At 33.5% G+C, this 24,503-nt stretch overlaps 1 protein-coding gene across 4 annotated transcripts in view; it reads left to right on the top strand.

Moving 5' to 3' along the window:
- The window catches only part of ERBB4 (erb-b2 receptor tyrosine kinase 4), a 1,293,114-nt gene that overhangs the window by 961,965 nt on the left and 306,646 nt on the right, over positions 1–24,503 (top strand). For all 4 annotated transcript variants that reach the window (XM_055573359.1, XM_055573357.1, XM_055573360.1 and 1 more), the window contains exons 10-13: positions 2,248–2,321; positions 3,367–3,457; positions 5,151–5,350; positions 18,959–19,091. In XM_055573359.1, coding sequence (XP_055429334.1) covers positions 2,248–2,321; positions 3,367–3,457; positions 5,151–5,350; positions 18,959–19,091 — 498 coding nt within the window. The remainder of the gene's footprint in view (positions 1–2,247; positions 2,322–3,366; positions 3,458–5,150; positions 5,351–18,958; positions 19,092–24,503) is intronic.

Genomic DNA, 24,503 nt, shown 5'->3' with positions numbered 1-24,503 from the left:
TTCAATCCTGGCAACCTGTAAGTGTTCTCAGTAAAAGTTTGGGCTGACCCCACTACTGCATGTTTGCCCTGCACTTTGAGTGTTTCTCAGTAAAGCGAGAATATTTGATTATGTTACTAGAGCTGTTCTATATATTGCTTTACATCAAAGAACAAATGTAGAAAGCTCATTCTACTACTGCAGAACTGGCGTTTCCCCTGCCTATGGAAGTCTTTGCATATTAGAAAATTACAGCAACCAGAGTTTTCCCATATAATTTTGTGACCCATATTCACCAGATTTCCCAATAATTTTGTGCCCCATATTCACCAGAAGCATACATATTCATTCCATATATCTTCAGTTTCAAATAGAGCAAATTTGCCAGAATATTTGAATTAAACTTTAAGCTTTCGAAATGTATTCATGCCTCTTTAAGGAAAATCTTAATTGTTTATGTGTGAATTACAGAGAAACTCATTTATAGTGTTTCCAAGTCTTTTATAACATGCCATGTTAAACTAATAGTACAGTATATAGATTATACTTCTTGATTTTTTTACTTGGAAGTAATAATTTCATCAAGCAAAGCTTTTTTTAAAAAAAAAAAAAAAGATATGGGATTGTTCACAGTATAAATGAACATGTTTATGACCCAACCTAAGAGAGTCAGTACAAAGCAGTTTCAGAGATCAAGGTTGCTGAACTAATACTGAATTTCCAAAGGCTCTAATGACTGGATAAATAAAAGCCAGTGGATTCAGACTCAAATTCTTGAAAGACAGGCCTATGTATTTGTCAAGGATTGCAGAACACCTCAACTGATAGCCTCCAATGGATCATGTTTCCTAGGTTATATTCCCACATGAAAAAGAGGGTTCTCAGACACTGCTAAAACAACAGATATCCACAGCAAGGATAAAATTCAGCTGATTGCTAAAGATGGATACAAACTTCTAAAAAGCCTCGTTAGTTGAATTTAGAAGTTTGATCTTTCTTGAAGAAATGACCAATATATGGAATTTAATTTTTCTCTGAAGAGTATGTGTTAGTATGAGGTTTTTACTTGACCAGAATAGCACAGAACGCCTTTTAAAGTAATAAAACCTAAAAAATTTACTATATGTTACTTAAGAAAATATGAAGGTAGTGCTTGAATTACTGAGAAATGTTGAATGTTATGTTTATATTTGGCTTAATATTTAAGTATGCATGGTCAACATGTTTAAATGAAAAATATTTTCTTAAGACAAAAACTTCTAAAAGAAATCCATCAACTATTTAATATTAAAGGTATTTTATATTTATTTTGGAAAGACAAGGCAATTATGTATCAACATTTATTTTAAAATATATGTATGCATTAAGAGATGGTATTTTTAAAAATCCTCAAAATGCACAACACCTTTTGAGTATTATTAAATTTATGATAAATTTTATTTTCAAATGTTAGTGTAATTCATATAGATGAAAGCTAATAGCTCCTGTCTTATGAACGTAAACATAAATAAATCAGATAGGAGCAAGATTGCACTCATAATCAATGTGAAGATACAGAAAAAATGTTTACATTCTGTATTTGTTTTTATCCTTCTTATGACATTATATCCTTCTTATGAAATTACAAGTTCTTTTAGCAGTTTAGTATGCTTTGAGAAGCCCAAAAGTTAGTTATTCTCACCATAACATAATTTATTTGCAGAGTATATTTTCCCAGTTGAGAATAGACTTTTAAAGGCAAAATAAAACAGTTAATAAATGAAATTGCTATATGTGGAGATTTCTTCAGGAGAGTCAAATCTAACCATTCCACTGGATCTAGAATAGCCTTCAATCAAAAATTTATATTGTGTCATAAAAATGTCCTCAAAGTACATTTTGATCCCCTTCCACATCTTGCATAGAAAAGTCTGGATAAAACATTGCTAAACTTCCTGTTGGACTTTGCTGGTGGCTCAGTGGAATAGAATCCACCTGCCAATGCAGGAAAAGGGGGTTCAATCCCTGGGTCAAGAAGTTCCCCTGGAGAAAGAAATGGCAACCCACTCCAGTATTCTTGTCTGGGAAATCCCATGGACAGAAGAGCATGGTGGGCTATAGTCCCTGGTGTCACAAAAGAGTTGGACACAGCTTAGGGACTAAACAACAGCAACCTTCTATTGCTAATTAAAGTTCGATTTGAATGGAATAATTGCTGTCACATTTCTCATATTTTTCACTCCTTTATCTAATTTTAAATTTGACTTCATTATTTTCTTGATTTTCTAGGGACCCTTACAATGCAATTGAAGCCATAGACCCAGAGAAACTGAATGTCTTTCGGACAGTCCGAGAGATAACAGGTAATATTTATATGAGTTTGTTGTGCTATAAACTATGGGAATTTTAGTGTTTTGTTGAAAATATTACATAGTATTGGAATTTTCAAAGCAAATTCTAGTTTTTTATTTTTTTATTTTTATTTTTGATGATAAAGTATTTGTTTATTATCATGAGTGTATTATATTCATGTTATAGGATTTTCTAAGCCAATCAATAATCTTGTATTAGAAATTTACCTTCATGCAAACAAGATTTTTGAAAATTTACTCTAGTTTTTTAAAAAAAATATTATTTAAAATGATGAGTGTCTTAATTCCTTAGCATTTGTACACATTTTGAAAACTGTAGAACTAGAAAAATAAAATACCCTTGAAATTTTGATGTTACTGTTTTTGAAAATGTCAGTGGGTCTTTGAACCCATGTTTGTTTGTTTTTTTTCCTATTTACTTTTCACAATGTTACTGTTGGAAATGAGTAACATGTAGGATTCATTTAGCACATGTTTATTGAGGACCTGATGTTTTCAGCACTGTTAGAGTGGATGATATGGGGATTATAGACATGAATTAGGAATGAGCTTGCTATCAAAGAATGTAAAATCAGGTGAGGAAGGTTAGGTATAAACATAAATGTCAGGATTCAAGATGGACAGCTGATGTTGTAAATGTACAGAGAAGATGGCAAAAGATTTTAGGAAAATTGAAGCAATATTTTTCTATGTATCTAGTTAGACTAAATATCTTTGCTTTTAGAAGAATGAATCCAATTAAGAATCATTTCAATCTTTATACTATACAGTGATATGATTCTGTGTGTCTGAAAAACACTCATTCTTCGTGTTCATTATTTTGAGATTCATTAACTATTGAGGATTCCAGTCCAGAAACTTTGGGTAAGACATTGAATCTTGAAAGAAAAAACATGAGATAGAATGGTTCAAAAATGGGAATATTTTTTGTCCTTTTCTTGCCTTCCATTTTCATCATATCTCCAGAATAATTATTATTAAACACTGTTACTAGGACAATGACATTCTGAATTTTTGTTACACCTATGTTTTGTAGGTTTCTTGAACATACAGTCATGGCCTCCAAACATGACCGACTTCAGTGTTTTTTCTAACTTGGTGACCATTGGTGGACGAGTACTCTATAGGTAGGTGTATATGTAATATTAAAGTAATATTACTGTTTGACAGGTATGGAGTACATAATGTGAAACATAAAACAGTAACTTCTTTTCAGTCATATGTTATCATAAGTAAAAGATAGAGTTGAGTAACTTGGTAATGGTGTCTGTGTATGGGATACAAATGCTATTTTAACAGGAAGTTCTCTTTTGGTTTCTGAATCTATCATTTGGACAAAGTGTCATAGCACTGATGTTTTAGAAATTGGTTCACCACCCTACATGCAGTGCTGGTTAATAATGGACAGAAAATCAGGGCTCAGAAGTTTTTATTGTTCTAAAGTTCTAATGTCAGTATTTTTATTCGTATAATAAAAATATGTTTTATTTATTAAGCTACTGCTTTTATTTTACTTTAGAATTCATCTGCATGAAATTTTTATTTATGAACAGTTAAAAGTTGATTTATATAGGGTGACTTAGCTTAATTTTTCTACTTAAATCTGAAAGATGTCAAAAATCAATACTGTCATCAAATACTCTGTAATTATAGCTCACAGGAAGTCCATTGAATTAAATAGATATATCTATAAGAGATTCTAAAATGTAAATGTAATAAAAAAGGATAGTGCTATGTGGAACCAATTTTTACTATCCATTGAATAAAGTATTATAAATCTCAGTCAAAGCATTGTTATGCTCATCATGAGCATAATTGTAATCAACAATTAGGAGTGGTCATGATGGGAAGAAAGAATTGAGAGGGCGAATTACATCCCAGTTCACTACACACACACATTATATAAATGTGTATTATAGTTCATCTTTCATTTATATATATATATATATATAATACATGCAAAAAATCTGAGTGTTAAAAGTAAAGCAAATTTAGATTTATAAGGAAGCAAAAGGGGACAGATTTGATCTCTAAAATAGAAAATAATGTTCGTAAGTTGATTGAGATTTGGGAAACAGTTATTCTTTAGAGAATGAAGAAAGAATTTAATTACAAAGTTGACCATGTTGAAATGAAAACAGCATCCTTGAAATGATAATTTGTTTCCACAGTGTAGTTACTTAACTTTTAGAAATGCTTTCTCATTTATCCAAGCCTTCTGAGTATTTATTTTAAGTTTTAGTTTAATTTTATTCTTATCTTTAATTTTTGACATCTTCTTTCTGTATATGTTTTTCAACTATTATAATTATATTTTGTTTGCTGAGGTATAAATTAAAGCTAAATATCCATAGTCATTTCCTGTGATATATACCCTCTAAAAGTCTGTCTACATTTATTTAATAGAGTAGAATTAATATCTTATTTTGGATAGGTGAACAATCACGCTATCAACATGTATATAATTATTTAGTCTTAATCCAGGATTTCATTCTTGATGAATTTAAGATTGTGAAAGGCAGTGAGTAGATATGTCAGTGGTACATATGTACACAGAAATAGAGATATCACTGATATTCATATTTCTAAAAGATGGGCTTTTTTGAGAGGGGAGTCAAATGATTACTTTTGAAAGTGTCAGTGAATAGCATTGTAAAGAAATAATGTTCGGATTACAGGTTTATTTATTTACTCTTTTTTATGCTCTATTAACATTCTTTTTGGAGTAAGATATGACAACCGTATTTTACTTGAATAATGCATGTCATGGCCAGAAAACAATTACTATTTGTTTCATTTTTTCCCCTCCCCTCTCTTTAGTGGCCTTTCCTTGCTTATCCTCAAGCAACAGGGCATCACTTCTCTACAATTCCAATCCTTGAAAGAAATCAGTGCGGGGAACATCTATATCACTGACAACAGCAACCTGTGCTATTATCACACGGTTAACTGGACAACACTGTTCAGCACAGGCAACCAAAGGATAGTGATTCGGGACAATAGGAAAGCTGAAAACTGTAGTAAGTACCCAGACAATAAAACCTAGAAACCTTAACATTTTTTTTTCTATTCTACATTGTGTAAAACAATTAAAAATGATAGGTCAGGATTGTCCTTTTTTTCTCAACACTTAAAAAAGGTTGGTATAAAACAATCAGATGGGTGACTTTTATAACATATTGCATGTTTTCATTATGTATTTCATGTTCTCAAATCTTGCCTGATCTTATAACCTTATATATAACCTATAGAGATTTAGATTCAACAGGTGTAAGTAGAACCTGGGAATCTAAATATTTAATAGGCGTCCCAGGTACTTCCTCAATTTCAATCAATTTGTGGAAATCCACTCTTAAATTTTCTGTTTACTCTTTGTTTCAATGAATTTGGTGACATAGAAAAGCAAAATATTTGCCATTTAGAGGTGGTGGGGGAAAAAAGGACATTTTCTTTCGAAATGTGTAAAAATGCTCTTCTAAAAGTTTGCCATTCAAGAAGTAAGTTCATTTCATAAATTTGTTTTTATAGTCATGGAGTTTTCTTTTTTCATTTATTTTACTGCATATTATTTCTTCCATCATTTCTTTTTCACTCAGAAGCAAACAGTGTTTTCATGAGTACATTTTTTTTTGCTTTTATTTTTTATTTTTTTATTTTATTTTATTTTTTAACTTTACAATATTGTATTGGTTTTGCCATATATCAACATGAATCCGCCACAGGTATACACATGTTCCCCATCCTGAACCCTCCTTCCTCCTCCCTCCCGGTACCAATTAAGCCATTCCTATCTTATACTTTGATATTCTAATGATTAATACTTAATTCTTCCCTGTTTTTCTTCTTAGTAATACTTTCTTCTACATCCTATAGGTGACATACTATGAATATAGTACTGATTTACTTATGATAAATATAAAATAAAAATACTTAGAATTCAAATGATCTGTTAACAAATGCATGTTCTTATTGTGGTCATGATAGATCGGTCCTTTTTAAAGTTTCATTTCTTATTTTTCTGTTAGTAAGTCTTGCTTCTTGGATCTCAGCATCAGAACAATCACAAGGGTATACATACAAAATGATTAAGTTCATTAAGCATCCTAATGAATAGTACAGGACACATTTAAAAAATGTAAACTCTTAAGAAGTTAACATGACTTAAATTTACCAGGTTATGTGGTCAATTAATTATTTATCTGTATCCCACCTTGTCCCAGAAAGGGTTTAAGCCAGTTTAGGTTAGCAATTTTTATAAAATATAACATAATTTGTGAGGAATTCACACTTTAGTTCTCTTGGATCCTTAAATACATTTTCCAGAGAAAATAGATCTACTTCAACATGATTTCAACATGTAATTCTTGTTTTGAGTGAACTTAAGTTCTTATATATTCTTCTGTTCCTAATAGAATCAAGAAATATAAAATCTTATTATATATCAAAATATGCATATCCACATTGAATGAGATTTATCCTTTTATTGAGCCTAGATTGTTTCCTTGGTTTTATATATTTCTGATTCCTGACAGAAAGCTTGCTCTTTTTTTCTGTAATACCTAAGGTTTTTATCCCACATTACTATATGTGTTTTTGTACATGCCCCAAAGTAGATTATCCATGGAAATAAAATAAAATATTTTTCAACACTAACATAAATATTTCTCTAAGTCAGAATTATACTCTTATTTTCTCTCACTTTGAAATTCTTTGTACACTGAAATTTTTGCTTTTGAAAAAAATTTTAGTACACTGAAAATTTTGTTTTTGAAAAAACAAAACAAAATGAAAATAAAACAATAGTATTACTAGCTTTCAAAAATAAGATTTAACCATGAAAATAAAACCTGAAGAAAAAAATAAAAGAATAAGAGAAAAACATTATTCTTCTTTGACTCATTTAATCATTTCTCAAGTCCTTTCTTTTACATTTTGTAAACCTGAATAAAAAACAAATGGGAAAAGAAAATGTAGAAAGAAACTAGCTATAAAAAAGCAAGATAGGAAAAATTTATGCAATTATTCCTTATTTCTTTAAGACTTCTAAAATTTTCAAACCAAAAGAAGATTAATAATAATAACCTAAAATTTAACATGTTCTTCAGCTTTCAGCATTATATCTCTTGGACATTTAGCCACTTTTAAAACTGTGAACATATTTTATTGTTCTGTAGAGTTACAGTTGATTTAACAGTTTGAAGAATAAATTAAACAGTTTGAAGAAAGCAGCTGTGTGGTGCTGTAGAATAAAATTAAGCGTTTTATTTTTCATTTTTAACATCTTAGAGTGAAAAATGTTTGCATGAAATCCATTTATCAAAATTTGAGCTTCGGTCTCATAGTACATTGGATCCAGCATTCTTAGAAATGTAATTATCCTATATAATTGATCTCAGAAGTGTTGCTGATGTACACTGTACACTGAGCCTACAATGGCACCCACATGCAATTGAGACCATTTTATTACCCAGTATTATCTGCAGTTCAGTTCAGTTTAGTCGCTCAGTCGTTTCTGACTCTTTGCGACCCCATGAACCGCAGCATGCCAGGCCTCCCTGTCCATCACCAACCTCCGGAGTTTACCCAAACTCATGTCCATAGAGTTGATGATGCCATCCAGCCATCTCATCCTCTGTTGTCCCCTTCTCCTCCTGTCCCCAATCCCTCCCAGCATCAGGGTCTTTTCTAATGAGTCAGCTCTTCACATGAGGTGGCCAAAGTATTGGAGTTTCAGCTTCAACATCAGTCCTTCCAATGAACACCCAGGACTGATCTCCTTTAGGATGGACTGGTTGGATCTCCTTGCAGTCCTAGGGACTCTCAAGACTCTTCTCCAACACCACAGTTTCAAAAGCATCAATTCTTCAGCGCTTGGCTTTCTTCACAGTCCAACTCTCATATCCATAAATGACCACTGGAAAAACCATAGCCTTGACTAGACGGACTTTTGTTGGTAAAGTAATGTCTCTGCTTTTTAATATGCTATCTAGGTTGGTCATAACTTTCCTTCCAAGGAGTAAGCGTCTTTTAATTTCATTGCTGCAATCACCATCTGCTGTGATTTTGGAGCCCCCAAAAATAAAGTCAGCCACTGTCTCCCCATCTATTTCCCATGAAGTGATGGGACCAGATGCCATGATCTTAGTTTTCTGAATGTTGAGCTTTAAGTATCTGCAAGTGGGTAAACTTAAATATTGTTTCATTTTAAATTGTAGATACTGCATTTTTAGACATTATTTCTTAGTATACCACACACGAGATACACACAAGCACATATACATATTCATTACAAGACTTGGATACACAGACATACAGCATAAGGTATGTATTTATATACTCACACAGCACATATACATGTACTCTACCCTAGAATACATACACATGCATGCACACAGATAAATGCACATACCTACAGTCACCATAAAATACTCTCATCTAAGTCTATATATCAGCTTGGTAGCTTAAAAGAAAAAAAAAATAGCCTTGATTTTAAAGTTATTTTTTTAGTTCAACATGACTTAAAACAGTAATGACAATAAAATAAAAACTTCACCTCATCTGTATAGTGTATAACTTGAGCAGTCTTAATCTTTTAAGTCAAAAATTTCTAAGTAGACTTCATGGTTTGAAGAGATTGAGAGAAACACCAGGGTATGAAAAGCTGGAACATTTTTTGCCTCCTTTATTTTTATGGTTTTGGGACAAAACAGTGCTAGTTGGAAGGAGATTTAGACTAAGTTTATAATAGTGTTTGAGGTTTCTGTAAATAATTAAGCATAAACATTTTAACACCAGAATATAAACAATGAAGAGATAAATATTAACCAAACTTTCATAATCTAGTTACATTTGAACTGATACATCTCCATTTTAAAATTATTTGCATGAATGCACTGAAACCCAACATAAAGAGAGAAGCCATATTCAATAATTACCTTTCAAAATGGAAATAATTTTATTTTTCTAATTATCATAGTATTTTTATCATCATTAGAATATAAAACAATAGACATATATAAAATAATACATACTTTTTGGTAAATAGATAAATAATGAAACATTTGTTTAGAAGCCATAGCAATTATAACTATGCTACTGGCATGAAAACAGACATATACACCAGTGGAGCAGAATCAAGAGTCCAGAAATAAAACCACATGGAAGTTTAACTAATACTTAATAAGGAAGACAAGAATATTCAATAATAAAAGGATAATTGATCAGTAAATTAAGATGGGAAAATAATGATATTCACATGCAAAAGAAAGAAATCGCACCCCTATCCTATACTACTCACAAAAATGAACTCAAAAAGGATTAAGGACTTAAGCATAAGCCCAAAACCACAATATTCTTAGTAGAAACATTGAAGATTATAGATTTCTTGACATTGGTTTTGGTAATGACTTTATGGATATGACACTGAAAGCAGAATCAACAAAAGCAAAAATAAGTGGGACTACATCAAACTAAAAAGTTTATGCATAGCCAAAAGAACAACAAAAGCAATCAACAAAATGTAAAGCCAAACTATCTAATTGGAGAAAATATTTGCAAGTCATGTATATGATAAGGCCTTAACGCAAGTATATATAAAAGTATATAAGGAACTCAAAAACTGGATAACAAACAATCTGGTGTAAAAATATGCAGAGAATGTGAGCAGATGTTTCTCTAAAGAAGACATGGAAATAGCAACAAGTCATGAAAAGGTGCTCAACACTCATCACTAATCAATGTGTGTGCTAAGTCACTTCAGTCGTGTCTAACTTTTTTCGACCCAATGGACTGTAACCTGTCAGGCTCCTCTGTCCATGGGATTCTCCAGACAAGAATACTGGAGTGGCTTGCCTTTTCCTTCTCTAGGGGATATTCCTGACTCAGTAATAGAACCCATGTCTCTTACTTCTCCTGCTTTGTCTGGCAGGTTCTTTACCACTAGCGCCACCTGGGGGTAGCGAAATGTTAATGCAAGTTGAAACCGCAATGAGACATCAATTTCTGTTAGAATTGTTATTATCAAAAAGCAAAGAGATAACAAGTGCTGGTGAAGGTGTGGAGAAAAGGGACCTCTAGTACACTGTTGGAGTGAATGTAATTGAGGCAGTCATGATGGAAAGTGATACAGAAATTCCTCAAAAAATTAAAAATAAAATTACTATATCTAGCAATTTCACTTCTCTGCATCCTCATGTTCATTGCAGCACTATTTACAATAGACAAGATATGGAAACAATGTGTCTGTCAACAGTTGACTGTATAAAGCATATGTTGCATGTATATAGATTGATATATACACACAATGGCATATTCAGCCATAAAAAAGAAGAAAATCCTTCCATATGTGGCAACATAGGTAGACCTTCAAGACATCAATATTAAGTGGATTAAGTTAGACAGAGAATGACAAATATTGTATGATAGCACTTTCATGCAGAATCTAAAACCATTAAACTCACAGAAACAGAGAGTAGAATGATAGTTGCCAGAATCTGAGGAGTAGGGGAAATAGTAAGATACTGGTCCAAGTGTATAAACTTTAAGTTATAAGTTCTGGAGATCTAAGGTTCAGTTCAGTTTAGTTCAGTTGCTCAGTCGTGTCCGACTCTTTGTGACCCCATGGACTCAACTCCCGGAGTTTATCTTAACTCATGTCCATTAAGTCGGTGATGCCATCCAACCATTTCATTCTCTGTCGTCCCCTTTTCCTCCCACCTTCAATGTTTCCCAGCATCAGGGTTTTTTCAAATGAGTCGCTTCTTCACATCAGGTGGCCATAGTATTGGAGCTTCAGCTTCAGAATCAGTCCTTCCAATGAATATTTAGGACTAATTTCCTTTAGGATGGGCTGGTTGGATCTCCTTGCTGTCCAACGGACTCTGAAGAGTCTTCTCCAATACCACAGTTCAAAAGCATCAAGTTCTTTGGTGCTCAGCTTTCTTTATAGTCCACCTCTCACATTCATACATGACTACTGGATCTAAGGTACACCATAGCAACTATAGTTAACAAAATTCTATTTTATATTTGAAAGTTGCAATGAGAGTAGAGATTTTATGTTTCCACCACCACAACAACAAAATAGTAATTATATGAAGGATGTATTAAATTAACTTATTGTGATCAACACTTTTATGTGTATCAAATCACATTGTACATCTTAAATTTAAGCAATGTTAGAAGACTAAAAACTTTTATCTCAGTAAATCTGTAAAAAATAAAACATGATCATAACTGTGCAAACTTTTAAGTCTTTTTATATAATGAAAATAAACATAATTAAAAGAAAAGAAAACAGAGTTTATCAGCTCACAGAACTGGGAAATGCAAGGTGGATATTCCTTCAGGCATAGATGGCTCTAGGGGTTAAACATTACCATGACTCAATTCTTCGACATTGCCTGATTCTGCTTTCTTCATAGGTCAGCTCTCTTTCTTCATTAGTTGCATTGACTGCAGCCATGAAATTAAAAGACATTTACTCCTTGGAAGGAAAGTTATGACCAACCTAGACAGCATACTAAGAAGCAGAGACATTACTTTGTCAACAAAGGTCTGTCTAGTTAAGGCTATGGTTTTTCCAGTAGTCATGTACAGATGTGAGAGTTGGACTATAAAGAAAGCTGAGTGCTGAAGAATTGGTGCTTTTGAACCGTGGTTGGAGAAGACTCTTGAGAGTCCCTTGGACTGCAAGGAGATCCAACCAGTCCATCCTAAAAGAGATCTGTTCTGGGTGTTCATTGGTAGGACTGATTTTGAAGCTGCAGCTCCAATACTTTGGCCACCTGATGCAAAGAGCTGACTCATTGGAAAAAAAAACCCTGATGCTGGGAAAGATTGAGGGCATGAAGAGAAGGGGATGACAGAGGATGAGATAGTTGGATGGCATCACCAACTCAATGGACATGGTTTTGGGTAGACTCCAACAATTTGTGATGGATAGGGAAGCCTGGCGTGCTGAAGTTCATGGGGTCACAAAGAGTCAGACACGACTGAACGACTGAACTGAACCATGTGTACAATAGATAGCTAGTGGGAAACTGCTGTATAACACAGGGAGCTCAGCTCAGTGCTCTGTAATGATCTAGAGTGTTGGGATGGGTCTTGGCTCAAGAAAGAGGAAGTGTATGTATACTTTTAGCTGATTCACATTGTTGTACAGCAGAAACTAACAGACATTTTAAATCATCATCCTCCATTAAAAAAGAAAAATTCAGAAGTCACTAAAAATGTTTATCCCTGCCCAGAGCATTCTCCAGGGTTATGAGTATGGGTAGAATAGCCCTACTTTCTCTCTCCCAGCATCTGTGTTGTGGAAAGAACCCTGACTGACTCTGCTTGGGTCAAATATGCCTATCTCTGGACAGTTCAACTATTTTCTCTCTCCCACCAACTGTTCAAATATGTTTTTAAGTCAGTTCCTTCAAAGCATTTGAAGTGATATTCTATAGAAAGTGTTAGTTGCTCAATTATGTCCAACTGTTTGAACCCAATGAACTGTATGTAGCCCGTCAGATTCCTCTGTCCATGGAATGCTCCAGGCATGAATACTGAAAGGGTATCCATTCCTTTCTCTATGGAATCTTTCTGACCCAGGGGTAAAACCCTTGTCTCCTACTTTGCAAGCAGATTCTTTACCATCTGTGCCACCAGGGAGGCCTCATAATTTCTTTACTTAAATCCTTTCATTAATTTCCTACAGATCTTTGGCCAAAGCAGAAAAGCCTTTAAATGGCCAATGGTTCCTACATACTCTGGCCATTGTTCACCTCAGTGGCTCATCAGATATTCCTTTCCCACTCAATGTGCAAGTTCAATATATATATATATATATATATATATATATATATATATATATATAAATAGATAGATAGAGATTATTTATATATATAAAGAATTATTTATCTAGTGCTGTCTTCATAACCAGGCTGTAAGCACCTTATAACACAATATGTATGCTATTTCATATGTCCTTCATATCCCAATTTCTTAGCAGTGTCCAGCATAAACTAAGAAGTTTCTCAACAAATACTTCTAAAAGTAAACACATGGGTATACTTGTTTATTTCCACATTTCTCTTAAGTACATTTATTGAGGGCATAGATAAATAAAAAACTGCATTATATACTATATTATATAGTATATATTGGTAATATGATGTCTAATTTTCATCATTACCTGGAGAGATAGATGTTATTATTTACTTACAGATAAGTAATATGTAAATAATTGCCCAAGGCTACATGGCTAGTCATAGAGTAAGGATTTGGTCTATGTTGATCCAATCAGAAAAAACTGAACTATGACAACTAAGTCATCTTTTTCAGCTTTCATAAAAAAAGATTAATGGTATCTGCCCAAAAACATTCCAAGTCAAACCCATGCCTCTACATCTGGTAGGTAGTGCAAACAGCATATGTAGGTGGTCTTGTACAATGAAAAAGAAGATACTATTTCTGCCTTTCTGCTTGCAGACAGGTACTTCATTTCAGTGTTTTGAGCTAGTTCATTTACTTTCACACATGAAACACATAGCAAGATCCATTACTTAAGCTTGCCTCTATTTTAATGAAAGCAAGTTCAATATTCTCCGTAAAGGTCAAAATAATAAGCACATTATTATCTCTCCAAAATTTTAATAGACAGATACAAATCAGATGATATAAAGAAAAAAAAAATTTGCAGTTTCCAAAAAAAACAGAAGTTAAAGGTTGCCTAATGGCTACATTGCTAAGGTTTCTTTAGAGTTCTTGATGGTGTTTCAAGGTAAGCCACCGAATAGGCCTTTTACTCCTTCCTGTGGGACTATCACCCTGGAGGGTCAGAGGGCTGTTGAATTCTTGGTACTGATTGAAAACTTCTTTTCTCTTAAGAATTTCAAAGTAGTTTCCTTGGTCTTTTGTTCTGTGTTTTGTGGAGATGTTTCCCAAGGTTTCACTCAGCAGAGTGACTTTTGGAAAGAGTGAGAAGAAAGTAATTATTATGATTTCCTGCTTATTATTGCTTTCCTCCAATAGATACTGTTTCCCAGATTCAAAGCTGCTCTGAAATTGAGCATCTAAATACAGACTAAGAAAAGTAGCAGGTAAAGAAAAGAAGGTAGGAGTTTGAGTGACACTAACACTCTCTTCTTTAACTAATGTCAAAGGAGAGAACACAAAATCAAAGGAGAAGGGACAAGAATGAGAGTAATTTTTTCAAGCCCCCCAAAATTAATGTGAATAGGTGAAATAAATAGATCAAGGGATTGATGGACTATCATGAAACGGGCAGTACAAAGGTGTACTGATGGTTTTATCAACGTCCTAAAGGAAGAAACTTAAAGCATATTTAAGGCCTTGGACAGAAGTTGATATACGAAGAATATGAGGCATTGATTATATTTTCTACAAGGATAAGAAAGGGAGAGATTCATGATACTCTGCAGTATGATTTTGAATATAATCTGCTTATCTTTACAAGTTGCTTTTATAATATAGCTATTGTTTTTTTTTCCTTAAGGTTTCTTCTGATAATTATATTTATACCATAAGCAAGTGCATACAAAATTTGTATATACATGTATATATGTGTCAGAATATGAAACACTCTATCAGTAACCTTAAAATGTCTCAATGCTTATAAAATGGGCATTAGTTCATAATATTTTAGTATCTCTGATCTTTTCCTCCTTACTAATCTTCATCTGTTGTATAAAATTTGATTTTACACATTTATATTCAGTCAGCTTGATTGAACTCTCTTTCTTATTCCTTACACCTTTATAAATTAATGGGAAGTTACTTGTACATCTAGGAATCAGTGATATGAGACTTATATTAAGATTTCCTTTTTACAGACATTTATTTTATACAGTGAAAGATCCCTCTTGTTCTGCATTATGAATGAATCAGAAGGAGAGACCTCTTGCTATTTGTTAAAATCAGTGTAACAGCTAAACTGTTAGCCTTTCCTGAGTAAAATATCAAATCATTCAATTTTTGAATAGTTTCCCCAAAAGGTGAAAAGAATAATTACAACATATGCTATCTTAATTTAAGACATGGAATCAGTTAAGCGAAGTCCACAAACTTTACAAGTTAGCTAAAATAGTTAATATTATGAGAACAACATTACTTTAAGTTTCAAGAAAACCCTGTGTATAGTCACTGTTTCTTCAGATTATCTTTTTAAATTATTTTAATGTTTACTGCAAACACAAACTATATCATTAAAATAGCACATTAAAAATGTATGTAGCTCAGAAGCCAAAAAGCAAAAGAGATAAAATGAAAGAATAAAGAATTTGATTTTCCAAAATATGTTATTAAAAAGGGAAAAAATGAGAAGAGGATAGTTTGGATAAATAGTAAAATCGATGATTTTTAACTACAATGATCATAGTAAAGATAATTGGTTACATACCCTAAGAACTGACTCATGCAAAAGACTGATGCTGGGAAGATTGAGGGTGAGAGGAGGAGAGGACAAGAGAGGATGAAATTGCTGGATAGCATCACTGACTCAACAGACGTGAGTTTGAGTGGATTCCAGGAGATAATGAAGGACAGGGAAAGCTGATGTGCTAAAGTTCATGGAGTTTCAAAGAGTTGGACACAACTTAGCAACTGAACAACAACAACCCTAATTAAAGGCAGAGGTAGTCAGATCAGATTAAAAAGGCAATACCCAACTGTATGCTGCCTACAGTACATAGACTTCAATCATAAAAACACATATATATTAAAGGTGAGAAAATACGCCCTGAGAGATAGATCAATAGACATAGATCAATAGAAAAGCCAAGAAATATGAATAGAGCTACAAGTATAAGGACAACTGATTTTAAACAAATATGCAAAGATAATTTACTGGAAAAGGGATTGTATTTTCAACAAATGGTGCTGGATTGAATATCTACATGCCAAAAAAAAGAAAAAGATAGTATCTGTGTTCGTGAATTTTATGTGTCAACTTGACTGAGTCACGGTTTCCCCAAGTATTTAGTTAAACATTATTTGTGGATGAGTTCAGAAGGGTGTTTCTGGATGAGATTAAACTGGTACATTAGTCTTCTTTTTCCCTTAGACTGGGACTTGAAATATCTGTGCTTCTGGTTCTCAAACTCAGACTAAAAGTGTATTGTAGGCTTTTCAGGGTCTTCAGAGCCTCGATAAGAGTGAAAGAGGAGAGTAAAAAAACTGGCTTAAAACTCAACATTCAAAAAACTTAAGATCATGGCATGTGGTCCCATCACCTCATGGCAAAAAGATGGGGAAACAATGGAAACAGTGACAGACTTTATTTTCTTGGGCTCCAAAATCACTGCAGATGGTGACTGCAGCCATGAAATTAAAAGACACTTGCTCTTTGAAAGGAAAGCTATGACCAACTTGGACAGCATATTAAAAAGCAGAGACATTACTTTGCCGACAAAGGTCCATCTAATTAAAGGTGTGGTCTTTCCAGTGGTCATGTATGGATGTGAGAGTTGGACCATAAGGAAAGCTGAGTGCTGAAGAATTGATGCTTTTGAACTGTGGTGTTGGAGAAGACTCTTGAGAGTCCCTTGGACTGCAAGGAGATCCAACCAGTCCATCCTAAAGATCAGTCCTGAGTGTTGATTGGTAGGACTGATTTTGAAACTGAAACTCCAATGTTTTGGCCATCTGATGCGAAGAACTGACTCACTGGGAAAGACCCTGATGCTGGGAAAGATTGAAGGCAGGAGGAGAAGGGGATGACAGAAGATGAGGTGGTTCAATAGCATCACCAACTCGATGGACATGAGTTTGAGCAAGCTCTGGGAGTTGGTGATGGACAGGAAAGCCTGGCATGCTACAGTCCATGGGATCTCAAAGAGTCAGACACGACTGAGTGACTGAACTGAATTGACTGGGTCTTCAACTTGTAAGGGACTTCCCCAGTGGCTCAGACGGTAAAGCGTCTGTCTACAATGCAGGAGACCCAGGTTCGATCCCTGGGTCAGGAAGATCCCCTGGAGAAGGAAATGGCAACCCACTCCAGTACTATTGCTTGGAAAATCCCATGGACAGAGGAGCCTGGTAGACTACAGTCCATGGGGTCGCAAAGAATCAGACACGACTGAGCAACTTCAGTTCACTTCACTTCAACTTGTAAACAGCAGACAGACTTCGCAGCCTCTATAACTGTGTGAAACAATTTCTTAGTATATAAAAATATGTAGATACAGATATGAATATACCTATTTATTCTGTTTTTCTTCAGTATTATATGCAAACTAACTATAAATGGGCTATATGGGCAAAAACCCATCAAACTTCTAAAAGGAAAATTTGAACAAAATTTTTGTTACTTTGGTTTAGACAAAAATTTTAGATATAATGCCCAAAGTATAATTTATAAAAGATAAAATTGATAAGTTGCACTTCACCAACATTTTAAAATATGTACTTTTCAAAAGAGTGATAAGTAAATAACAAGTTAAGACTAAGACAGGGAGAAAACATTTGCAGAATCTATAAAGAACTCTAGATGCTCAATAGTAAGAAAACCATCAATCCAATATAAAATGAGCAGAAAATTCAGGGCCACTTCATCAAACAAGATAGCAAATAAGCACATTAAAAGATGTTCAATATGTTTAATCATCTAGAAAATGTGAATTAAATCCATAACGAGATTCCACCACATAATATTAGGAAGGCTAAAATTAAACAGGCTAGCTATACCAAGTATTGGTAAAGATGTGAGGAAACTTCAATTCACAAGTTGAATTTATTGCTATGGGGAATGTAAAATGGTACAATATTTTGAAAAACAATCTGATAGGTTCTTTAAAAAAATTAACCCTCTGCCTACCATATTATCCACCCATTTCATTCCAAAAATGAATAAATAAATAGATAAAATGAAAGTGTATGTGCAAACAAATGTGCACATGGATGTTCATAGTAGCTAAATTTTTAATAGCCCTAAATGGGAAACAATCTAAATGCCTAGCATTACGTGAATGGTTTAAAAATGTGCTATATGCATACAAGGGGATATACTGAGTAATAAAAATGAATAAGTATTGATACATGTAGCAACATGGATAAATCTCAAAGTAATTATTCTGAGTTAAAGAAATTACCTAAAAAAAGATAACATAGTGCATATTTCTATTTACATAAATTTCTAGTTAATACAAACTAATGCAAAATTATTTCTCTTTTTTCCCCCTTTTAGTATTTGTTGTTTTATGATAGGTATCACTTGTTCTATTTCTGCATGAATTTCTCATATGAAATTGAAGCCAAAATGTTCGTTGTATCAGTGGAGCAAAGGGTTGGCTTTAGAAAGATATGTTCTGTTCCTTACCTTAACTGGAATGTTAATTTCTGTCACTCTCCCTCCCTAGAATTTTGATAGAGGTAAGAGGCATTTGTTCACCATTATGAAAAATGCAGTGGTGCTATCTACATACAGTGACTGGGGCTCTGCACTGGGGAAATATGGAGGGTGGAGTGAGCCATAGTGACTGGATAGGCAGACACACCTGCCACAGATCTCTTTCACAACGACTCCTTTAGAAATAGCTTTACTTAGGAAGATTCATATTAACATAGTTAGTTTGGACACAGCCTTCTGTTTTATTTCCCCTTGATTTTGGTGTGTTTTTCAGCTGCTGAAGGAATGGTGTGCAACCATCTCTGTTCAAATGATGGGTGTTGGGGACCTGGGCCAGACCAGTGCTTGTCATGCCGTCGCTTCAGCAGGGGAAGGACCTGCATAGAGTCTTGTAACCTCTATGATGGGTAAGGCATCTTATGTCATCTTTATCTCATGAGCTTTGAGGTATTGATTGGTTCAGATATTAAAATGATCATAGAGTGGTAAAATTTCAGAATATGTGTGCTGGCCAAGATTTTTAAGGAGAGTTTGTGTGACATAAAGAAAAAAACATAAAAAAGAATTGTTTTAAGAAGGAATAATGTTATTTGAGTAAACAGATAGGTCAAAATGCATATTGACATACTGACTATTGTGCATATATTTTTAAAAGTATATAAATATGGGTAATTCTTAATAGATTATAGAAATTTATACCTCTCCAAATTGAAAAATTTTCTTTATGAAGGACATTGTGATAAGTAATATTTCCTCTCATATGTGTCAACAATTTTTTTCTCTTGTTTTCCTATTGATTTTCATCTGGAATGACTGCATAACTTTTGATTTTTTTTTCCATTTAAGTTGTGAGGCTATTTGATTGTGTATTAGGAATTACACACATTTCTATGTTTCAGACAAGCACAAAGCCCTATAGAGAAATTACCTTTGTATTTCCTAGTTGAAAAGGTTTTCTGAAAGTGCTTTGTCACTTTCTAAAGATAACCTAAGCTGTATTTTAAATCAAGTATTTTAAATTCCATCTACAATACTGCAACAATCAAATTGACAACAATAAAACCTAGTATATACCTCATTGTGTGGCATTTCATATACTCATAAAATCACTTTAACCTAACATACCATTTCATGCATCACAGTTGTCCTTCATTAATACTAAAATAAAAATTTTAGTACTGTCCCTGAGTCAAATTTCCCTATATTGCTCACTGAACAGGTTTTCAAAGGTTTGTAAAACTGTAGTTTTGAATTCTTTCTTCTGTCTTATAAATTGTCCCTATTTTAACAACCGTTTTCATAATCCCAGATAACATTGTATTTTGCATTTTACATTAGAAGGATAAAAACCTAAGGATCTTAATAATAGTGATATCTCTTTTTTGAAAGATGACTAAGACCAATTCCCTCCATGAATTTAGGAAAAAATACTAAAATTAGAAGTTTAAATGTAAAACCACTTTAAAAAAGTTATTTAACAGTTGAGATGGTGATGATGGTTGTACAATTCTGTGGATATATTAAAATAGCATTGAATTGTGCACTTTCAATAGAAGAACTGTATGATATATCTTAATAAAGACAGCGTCCAAATAAAGGATTTAATAGTTTTATCAGGAAAATTCAACTTGAAACTTTGTAGAGCACAGTCAACTCATAAAGTAGATAATGAATAGCAAATTATTTGCTACTTGCCTCATTGAATTGAATTGTATTCATGCTTGTTCATATTATTATGAAAGAAAGATATTTTCTGTACATAAAATACTTCAGATAAAATATGCTTCTCTGTGTGTATAGCAATTGATGCCATTAAAATGGAACTAATAGACTTTAATTCTATTAAGAGACTGTTACAATAAAAGTTTATTGAATATGTATGTGCAGTTCTAAGGAGGGAATAGATTCTAGAAATCATTTCATCAAATAGTGAGAAGTAGTAGAATTAACTGTTGACCAATGTCAAAACGTAGTTGAAATACCAAACCAACACTGGAAATCAGGACATCTGATTTTCATCCTGTTTCTTTCCAGAAGCCATTGTATTTTCCTTAAATATTTCAGTTTTGAACTTGTCAGAAATATGAAATTGATAATGTGGACGAATAGATTATCTATACTACTCTCTGTCTCATTTTTATGAGACAATGAAAGCTAAGCAAAGGAAAAATACTGGTTCCCTAAACGCACAATAAACAGTACTGATTATCTGACTTTTTTGAAAGCTTGTGTGTGTGTTAATCACTCAGCTGTGTCCAGCTCTTTGCAGTTCCATGGAAAGTACCCTGCCAGGCTCCTCTGTCCATGGAATTCTCCAGAATACTGGAATGGATTGCCATTTCCTTCTCCAGGGGATCTTCCTGACACAGGGATCAAACCAAGGTCTACTGCATTGGCAGGCAGATTCTTTACCATCTGAACCACCAGGGAAACCACATTTTCCAAATCATTAAATCAAATGTATTATAGAAATATAAAGACCTTAATGATTTTTGCCACAGTGATGGAGCCCTAGGAAATAATACACAAGGATTAGTTTAAAATATACTAAGTGAAACTATGTTATAAATATCTGATATAATTCTTGCCTATCCAATGATAGATTGTGCCAACTCCAATCTGTGATACTGGTAAATTTCTTCCAACTTTGCCTGGCAGAGATGACAGCCTTTGATGAAAAATGAGCTTAAATCCTAACTTAATCACTTCCTATTTGAAATGTCCATCCTTGGATAAATAACTAATTGTCCTAAACTTGTTTTTTTTTTTTAATATGGAAAATGGGATTAGTATTGATGTCATAAAATAATTGTGATTATAAAAAGAGAAAAAAGTATAATAAAGTCTTGTTAGAATTCCTACCCCTAAAATAGTTATCTTTGTTTCCATTTAGTGTCTATAAGTCTGAGCTGATTAAATGGTTAGGTAGAATAGTCACGTTATACATTGCTGAAAATAAATACAAATATGAAATACAAAATCAGGGAACCTATTTAAATATACAAATAGCTTGACTATCATAAAAGAAGAAATTCTAAAAAGAGGATTTTTTTTTTTAGGGGGAACTCTAAGTCAGGTAATCCTGGCTGTTAGCACTCAAATCCATATCATACAAGTCATTATATTTTGGGAATTCGTAACTTCAATATGGACTTCCCTGGTGACTCAGTGGTAAAGCATCTGCCTGCCAGTGCAGAAGATTTGAGTTCAACCCCTGGGAGGGGAAGATCCTCTGGAGAAGGAAATGGCAATCCATTCCAGTATAGTTGCCTAGGAAATCCATGGACAGAGGAGCCTGGTGGGCTATGGAGTTGCAAGGAGTCAGACATGATAGGAGTCAGACATAATTAGTGACTAAATAACAACAACAACAAACTACAATACACAAGTCTTCAAAATGAGCAAGAAAACTAATTGCCATGCTATCTTAAATGTGTTTTCTTAACTGGCAACATGGCTAAATACTTCTGAAACGTGGAGAACAACAGAGAAACAACAGGAAGGGTATCAGTCTTAGCTCTTTGTAGTCATCTTTTACATTTCTCATTGAAACACTTTTTCCTTTTTAAGAGTAAAAAGGATATTTAGGAAATAAAGTCTAGAGAAGTTAGGAGATTTAAGACAGAAATATTAATCTTGGTGCTGAGAACACCAACCAGTTCCAAAGCTTTTGCTCTTGATCACAGGATTGGTTAAAGTAGCACACAACAAAACTGTAAGAAATGCATAGAAGCAAAAACAAAGTTCAGGAACCAATGCCCATGCTTCATGAAATATGACTTGTTAGATCAGACTCAAGTGAAAAGGGATCTCTGGCAAAGTTATAGCAGAATCCCTGGAAGACAGCAAAGAAAAAAATGCAATAATGGAGACAGTGACAATAAAGAAATTGCAAGGAGAATCTGTTTTGAAAACAGAAAGAAAGAAAGACAGAGGTTCTACAGGTAGAAGTCTAGTCTATAAAAGAAAAAGCCTCTAGGTTATCTCTGCTACTGCTGCTGCTAAGTTGCTTCAGTCATGTCCACTCTGTGCGACCCCATAGACGGCAGCCCACCGGGCTCTGCCGTCCCTGGGATTCTCTAGGCAAGAACACTGGAGTGGGTTGCCATTTCCTTCTCCATTTCCTAGGTTATCTCTAGGACTCTTTTTATTCCTCATTTTATTCCTCAACTCTGTATATGGAGAAGGGAGCTCCAGAGAAAAGACAAGGATGGCCTGTGTCTTAGAAACATAAAAATGGTTGTCTTCATTTAGTATCCTAATTCTTTCATCACCCAAGAAGCTGTTTTCAGAAATGGCACTTTGCTGATGATTGCAGACTTTGCTGTAACAATCATATGATTTCATTTACACATGATGCTTTTGATTCTCTTTACAATTGAATTCCATTCCCCACCTCCACCAGCACCACATCATTTTAACCCTTATATTCTGAAGTTTTCCTCTGTTGAATATTTTATATCACTCATGTTGATAAAACATGCAAAATAAAAAAAATTATGTATTTGACAGTTTAAACTCTAGAAATTTTGTAAAAAGTTAATTCATAACAAACTAGCACTTCAATTTGAGTGCAGAATCCATGTAAGTAAATATGTATATCCACACATAACTCATCATAGATTTATGCTATTTATTTTGAAAACCAAACCATTATTTTACCTTGAAGTAAATGTAATCTTAATATAACCAACAGAAAATATAGCCCACCCTGTGGATTTCAATCATTGTTAAGGCTTTATTATCACCAAATGAGATATTTTGCTATGAAAAAGAATGCATACTAAGGAAAAATAAATTTGAATTTATTACCTAGTTAATGCCCAATTGCCATATTTTCAGTGCTATCAGTTTGGAATGGTTGCTCATGATACAAAGGCACAAAATAATAAAGTAACTGTAAATATTTAGTCAAATTTCATTAATGATTCATAGCTGACATTCTAAATTGTTTATACCCAACACCTCATCCTCTCATACATTAGTGGAAACAGTGTGGTTGTATGCATATTATACAGTGTTGTGTGCTGTGCTAAGTCGCTTAAGTCATGTCCAACTTGTACGACCCAATGGACTGTAGCCCACCAGGCGCCTCTGTTCATAGTATTCTCCAGGCAAGAATACTAGAGTGGGTTGTCATTTCCTTCTTCAGGAATCTTCCTGGCCAAGGGATTGAACCTGCATCTCTTGTCTCCTGCATTGGCAGATGGGTTTTTACCATAAGCGCCACCTGGGAAGTCATACATAATGGATATGCAATTACTGAAATAAAAATTTTAGAGTAGATATTGATTAGAAAACTTATATATTGGTAACATTTAATATTCAAATATCCACAAAATGTAAGGTTAGGGGAAGCGATGACCGTCATCCTAGATTTTAACTAAAAAGTTTTAGGATGTTATCATTAAACTATTTTTTATTAATTTTATATTATATAGAATTACTTCAAAAAGAGTCTAAACTGAAAAGAATGTTGTGATATTAGATCAATAATCTAAGAAAATAAAATCTACCATGAAAAGATATTTTCTCTAATTCTCCAAGGCAGATATTTTGAAAGAAGAAAAGAAATCAAAGCATTTTTGAAGTTTCACTAAAAATAAATTGAAGAGTCTTGGGATTTGAAGGACAAGGATAGGGAACATTCTTGTTACTTAGCAACAAGAAAAATACAATAGTTCTTTCAAAGTTTAAAAAATAAGACTTCAGCCAAGAGTAAAATTTTATATAGGGACAAATAGGCACAGCCTTACTTAAAATAGCAGAAATGGTTCTGCTGTGTCATCAAAAGAGTAATACTTTTTTTTTTCTTTTTC

The sequence above is a fragment of the Bubalus kerabau genome, chromosome 3 (genome assembly GCF_029407905.1).
Source record: "Bubalus kerabau isolate K-KA32 ecotype Philippines breed swamp buffalo chromosome 3, PCC_UOA_SB_1v2, whole genome shotgun sequence".
Taxonomy (NCBI): domain Eukaryota; kingdom Metazoa; phylum Chordata; class Mammalia; order Artiodactyla; family Bovidae; genus Bubalus; species Bubalus kerabau.
Note: the sequence above shows the minus strand (reverse complement) of the source record. Positions and strands in the feature narration are given on the sequence as shown.